Source organism: Phalaenopsis equestris, unplaced genomic scaffold (assembly GCF_001263595.1).
Source record: "Phalaenopsis equestris unplaced genomic scaffold, ASM126359v1 Scaffold232585, whole genome shotgun sequence".
NCBI classification, from domain to species: Eukaryota; Viridiplantae; Streptophyta; class Magnoliopsida; order Asparagales; family Orchidaceae; genus Phalaenopsis; species Phalaenopsis equestris.
The window spans coordinates 40,185-46,348 of NW_018250549.1; the positions used below are offsets into that span (position 1 = coordinate 40,185).

Consider the following 6,164-nt stretch of genomic DNA (forward strand, 5'->3'; position numbering starts at 1 on the left):
AGTGTCTTAGCTCTAGACCAACACCCAAGGTCAACCCTAAGGTCAAATAGCCCTATAGGAACTATCCTTGAGCTCCCCCATAATGGCCCCATCTACTAAGTGCTAGAGGTTAGGACCAATATGTGGAACTTCAAGTTGAGTAAAGAAGAGTTTAGAATTTCTAATGGTGGGGGTGCCTTTTTCTAGTTTCTAAGAATAGTCAATAAGAAAGTCCTATGGCTAGACCCAAGGCTACTAAAGAGAAAGACTAGACCTCAACAAAAAGTGAGGTCAACAAGGAATAGATTTGAAAAGATAGAACCTTCCTTCTGCCAAAAATAGATCTGAAAAGAGATGGTGTTTTTTGATGAAATAGGGCCAGTCATGTAAGAATTCCAAAACTTCAAAGCAAGTTTTTGGGGTTTAAAAAATTTGGTCCATAAAGGATAGTTATGTAGCTCAGTGGCTTGAAAAAAGTTAGGATAGTTATAAATATTCATAAAAATTATTTATTAAGAATTTCATGTTTATATTAAAATTTTAAAAAGGGACTTATGTGGTCTTGATGAAGACTAGGTCCTATTAGAAAATTGATTAGGTGGAGAACCTAATAATGGAATTATGGCTTTAATAAATTCATTATGGATGGGATAAATGCTTAAAAATACTTATTTATGGTTTATTAAAATCTCTAATTTGCATTTGAATCATTTTAGAAATGTAAAATGCTTTTAAGAAAGACAAATTGTGTTTTGAGTTAGACTATGTCTTGTTTAATCTTATGTATCTTAAGAGCTCTCCAAGGGTTTTTTAGAGGACTTAAGGTAGATTGGATTGGTGAAAAAGATGTTAGAACATGGGTTAAAATTATATATGATAATCAAAATAGTAATATAAAGCTAATGGGATTATTTGGTTGATGTCAGCTACATGAAGGTTGGAATGTTGGGCTAGTCTTTAGCAAGAGGCTTTAAATGGGCTTGCAAGTTGTTTAAACACCAATAGAGGTTATAATTTGATGATGAATGGTATACAAGTTTATACTTACCATAGTGAAAATAAAGAAATAAATAAATTCCTCCATAAAAAGGTTTGGCAACAAAGCTACCTTCTCTCAAGTTATTTTTTTATTAAATCTACATGAATTCCTTCCTTCTATTCCAAGAAAAAATTATTCTTTTCAATTAATTTGACAACCATAGTTTAACTAGGTAACAAAGAAAGATGCTTTTGTTAAACCACACTTTCAAACATGTAGTGGTTATCCACTTTTAATTATAAATTGATTATTTCATTCAATTAAAATAAAAACCCCATTTTAAATTTCTATTTACATATTATTCCTTCAATTTTTAAAAATTATATCACTAGTTCTAAAATTAGTTTTTTACAATTTTTTAAATGCTTAAATTCAAAGCTTATAATAAATATCATAGTCTCATAAATATCAGCTACACATTAATTAAAACTATATGCTAATTAAACTTTTTCATTGAGCTTCTTCTAATAGGTCCCTAATCAGCTGCAACTTTTTTCATGCTTTGAGCATTCAGAGTAAGTTCTCGTCTTTCTTTACCGGCTCCTCATGCCATATCAGTAATGCATAATGTATCCAATATTCTATTTCCATTTTTACATGTAAAAATATATGTGTAGTTAATATTTTTTAAAGCACTTCAAAAACAAAATTCAGTCATTAAGAATTTATTCATGTTAAATCTAGTTCCTTTGGTTCTCATCTATAAAAAGAGATGCTTATATGATTATAATTTTGGATTTTTATGAAAATGAATTGTATCATATATGAAATAAATTTTATATGTGGTCATAAATGGATGGTATAATCATTTTCATGCAAACTTTTGTAGGAGTCAAAAGGATTATTACCAAAGTTTAGTGGTATGATAAAAGAGCATAATTCCATAGTACTTAAATTTCAAAGTGTGTCGCATAGATTTACTTTTAAGTGGTGAATTTTCAAATTGAAGAACATTTCTCTATTACTAATTAATGTTTACAAAATACCTAAGACTATATTGAATTTAATATTTAATTATAATTTTATTTAATTAATCATCAATTAATAAACTATGGTTGAATTATATATAAATATTTAATTATAATTTTTTTAATTTGAATATTTTTAAAAATACTTTCTATATCATTTTAAATTCATGAAATAATATAATTAGGATGTTAAAATTAAAAAAATGTTTTTTAAATAAATGTTTTATTATTATTTTAATATTAATTAAGATATTAAAGAATTATCATAAAATGGTATAATTTATTTTTCTGCTAATAAGTTATTGCTGTTATAGAACCTTATTTTGTCATTTACTCCATTGCATTTATTGGATTTTGTAGATTCAATTCGATAGGTTACATGTTCTACTTTGAATTTGAAAGAAATCTGATATGATGTTTCGAATATTCTTTGTTTTCTACTAGTTGACTAGCTATTAAATACTCTTTTTGTTCTATTTTGTCTACATATTTACTAACCATTCAGATCTAATAATATTTTAATAAAATAAATTTTTATTGAATATTATACTATTAATGGATAAACTAATGTTAGAATATTACTATGCAATAAAAATGGTTTAAAATTATCCTTTGGTTATAAATAGCCTCAATTTCTTTATGAAGTGCTCTTAATTCTAAAAATGGCATCATATGCTCTTCTTTTTTCTTCTTTCTTTTCAAGCGAAAATCTTAAGAAGAGAAATTCAAATTTTCATTTCAAGTGCTCTATATATTTACATGATTGTATTCCTTGGTTCAGAGGCCTCTGTACACTCAATCAAGCAAAATTTCTTGAAACATTTGAGTTTGTTTCTCTTTACTTTAAGTATTTATTTGCTACTCTTAATCTTTTTTATCCTTTATAGAAGTCTTATTTTTGGATGAAATAGTGTTTGAGCATTATAGATTAAGTCATGTGGTTAAATTCTTCCATTCATAAATTTACAAGCAAGTTTTTTAATTTTAATATAGATCTACATTCAAAATATAATAAATATAAAGAAACATCAGTGAAAAAGTGAGCCTAATTATTTCAACTGAAAATGATAATAACATCCTTTACATAAGCCACACTATAAATACATTTTAAATTGAGCAAAATTATTTTCTATTTGTTAGTTGTGAGGGGATTAAGAATACTTTAAAAATTGACCTAAAATTATTTTTAGTTCATTGTTTTATAAGATTATTTGAGTTTGTATAACCCATAAAATTATGTATATTTCATTATATATATATATATATATTTTATCTAAGCCAATTGGTTTAGTAAAAGTCATATTTTATTTAGATTGAGTGTACCACCCATGTAAGAGAGTGCTTATGTTTTCCAACTTGAAGAAGTAAAGTTTGTTGGCAAACCTTGGATTTAGTGGACTAGAGTAGAAATAAGCATGTTTTGGCATATTGGCACTTACTTGCAATTTTTAAATTTTTCATTATTTAATACTCTTACAAAATAACATTAAAATAATATAATTGTTTTAATTAATCAAATAAATTAGTATCAAAGTCAATAATTTTCTCAACCAAAATATATGTGTGATCGTCAAAATAACATAGCACTATCGTAGCCTCATGAGTTCATAGTAACTAAAAGCAAGGTTACTAACTATTTAAGTAACTTTTGAATTGGATTTGGACAAATGTTGAGCATAATTCAAGAAGCTTTGGAGCTTCTCTTGACAAAGATCAAGTAAATCATTGCGGCATTCTTTCTAATCACATACAAAATGTTGACGATATTTGTAAGGAGAACGATCGGTTGCTTAGGCAGAATTGTTCAACCAAAATATAATCATACCAAGGTCATTTTCATACAAATTGAAAGTTTTTTTTTTATCATATTTCAACAAATAAATAAAATAACAAGCATATTTGTCAAACATAACTATCATGAGGCATAAAAAGTCAACTTTTCATAATGTTTTCCACTTCAAATAATCAAACATAATATATACTCTTGTAATGCGGCATGACAAACTCATCAAATCCTTGATACCAGCATCACAAGTTTCGAATCCATCCAACCCTCTACCCAATATGTAAGATATTCCATCATGGTACATTTCATATTATAAAAAATATTGAACCTGTCCCTATGGTTCGCTTATATGATAATAATGGTTATACAACATAATTTAATCATTAGTAAAATAAAAACAATCTAAAATTGTCAAATTGCAAATTTCTTCCAACTAAAATAGCCGTATACATACACTGGGACAAGCGGAACAAAAATTTCATCATCTTAGCGATCGACGGCTTATTGTTTTCTCCTTCAAAAGCAACAATTTGGTGCTTTATTTAAGTTTTACAGAAGTAATTAGCACGACCACTAAGACAACCATAGACGATACACGTACAAGTAAACTATACAGAGGCTATATGTATAAACTTGGATAAACATAGACTCGACACGACTTCTTCACATTGAAGGAAAACCAGGAATCAACAAACAAGAAGGAAATGGAATGACAATTGTTAGAAAATAACAATGGGAACTTCCCTCAGTTAATATTTGAATGAGTAGTTTGTTTCTCACACCTCTTCATAGACTTTGCTTCAACTTAATTAGTGTGAGGCTGCCAAGTAATTTACAAGATAAACCATCCAGTTTTTAATGAATTCTCGGGGTCACATAGAAGTGGCTGCCATGGACATACCTGCATCTGCCATGGGCATAACAGATGACCCAGAAGGATTGTGAAAGAGAAGGTGGGCGACAATCCGGTCAATAGGATTGGTGACTGCCTCACAGTCTAGCAACCTCGAATATCTGCAGAGAATAATGCTATTAATTCACAGTATGTGGCTGAATTCATATTGAGGAAGGAGAATAATGAGAATGGGATTTCGGTTCATGGTTCTTCGTTGATATGTGTACTTCTTTTGAATCTGAGAAGTTATACCTGTTCTTGTTGTTTGATTCTTCGTCTGTAGAAATCTTGTCTTCTTCCTGGTTGCTCTTGTTAGTGCTGCTTCTGTCACTATTTTTTTGCCTTTCCATGGCACTTCTGGCTAGACGATACAAGCTATCACGAATGCTGAGCCTAACATTCATGTCCAACTGCAAAAGGGAACATTATGCATTTCAAATAATAATAATTATTATTATTGAGAAAAGTGTCAAAATGATACTGTGACTATTTGTTGAGGGTCATTTTAGTCCTTGAGGTTAGAAGTGTCAAATTTGTCGAAGATTCTTTTAATAGGGGTTAAAATATCCTCCTTGGGAACCATCCCAACTAATATTAAAGGAGTTTGGGGACTAATTTAAGACACTTTTATAGACTCTATGTAAATAGTCGATGGACAATTTTGGAACTTAGACACAACCAATATGAAACTGAAGTTGCCAACCTTTCCCATGGCATCTAGTAGCTGAAAATATATGGTTTCTTCTACGGAGCGGTCGCCGAGCGAAGAAGAAATCATCTGAGACTGATCTTGGTCTGCCAGACTGCTAGCATCTGATGATGAAAGCTTTCGTGCATGCTCTTCCCCAACAGCAGTGGCTCTGGCTAGACCCTGATTCTGGTTATTTTGCAAATAGGCCATCGAGGGAGCTTCATCAGCACCAGAGATTTGATGATTATATTGCTCTCGTTGCTTTTGAATGGCAAGCATAGCTTGCATTTGCTGCCTTCGTCTCAGTTTTTCGATCTTTTCTCGAGGGGTCATACCCAATGGTTTAGAAGCAGTTACGACGGATTTTTGATGCTTCGAGAAATTTAGATGGTTCCCTATTGGATGGATTTGTGGGGGAAATGGCATACCATGTAACTGATATGTGGGATATCCGTAATCTGTGAGCATGACAGGATGAGATGTGTTTGGTTGTTCCAAGGGTTGGGATTGAAATGTTGATAGAGGATTCACAGTTGAAGCTTGCAGTCTAGGGCTTGATAATTGTTGGTTTTTATTAAATGATATATTATTCACGGCTTGTGAAGATCCGCCTTTTCCTTTTTCTTCCTGCTTCTTCTTCATAGTCCTAAAAGTTTGATTTTCTATATCTGCCTGCAAAATTGAGAAGAGTGGCAACGTGAGGTAATTTAAATTAGCAGAAGCAATGTAACTTAAAAGACCATGCAAAAGAATTGTGGGAGGGAAAACTGCTACTTCATAGTAAAGACAAACAGAGTGTAGGGTAT

General features: G+C 30.5%; 1 protein-coding gene across 2 annotated transcripts in view; it reads right to left on the reverse strand.

The window, feature by feature from the left end:
- Positions 1-4,296: 4,296 nt before the first annotated feature.
- Positions 4,297-6,164, reverse strand: part of LOC110038341 (protein LNK2) — a 43,979-nt gene continuing 42,111 nt past the window's right edge. For both annotated transcript variants that reach the window (XM_020743144.1, XM_020743143.1), the window contains exons 5-7: positions 5,371-6,030; positions 4,920-5,077; positions 4,297-4,786 (exon numbers count right to left, since the gene is read on the reverse strand). In XM_020743144.1, the coding sequence (XP_020598803.1) occupies positions 4,645-4,786; positions 4,920-5,077; positions 5,371-6,030 (960 nt within the window). In that variant the 3' untranslated portion in view covers positions 4,297-4,644. The remainder of the gene's footprint in view (positions 4,787-4,919; positions 5,078-5,370; positions 6,031-6,164) is intronic.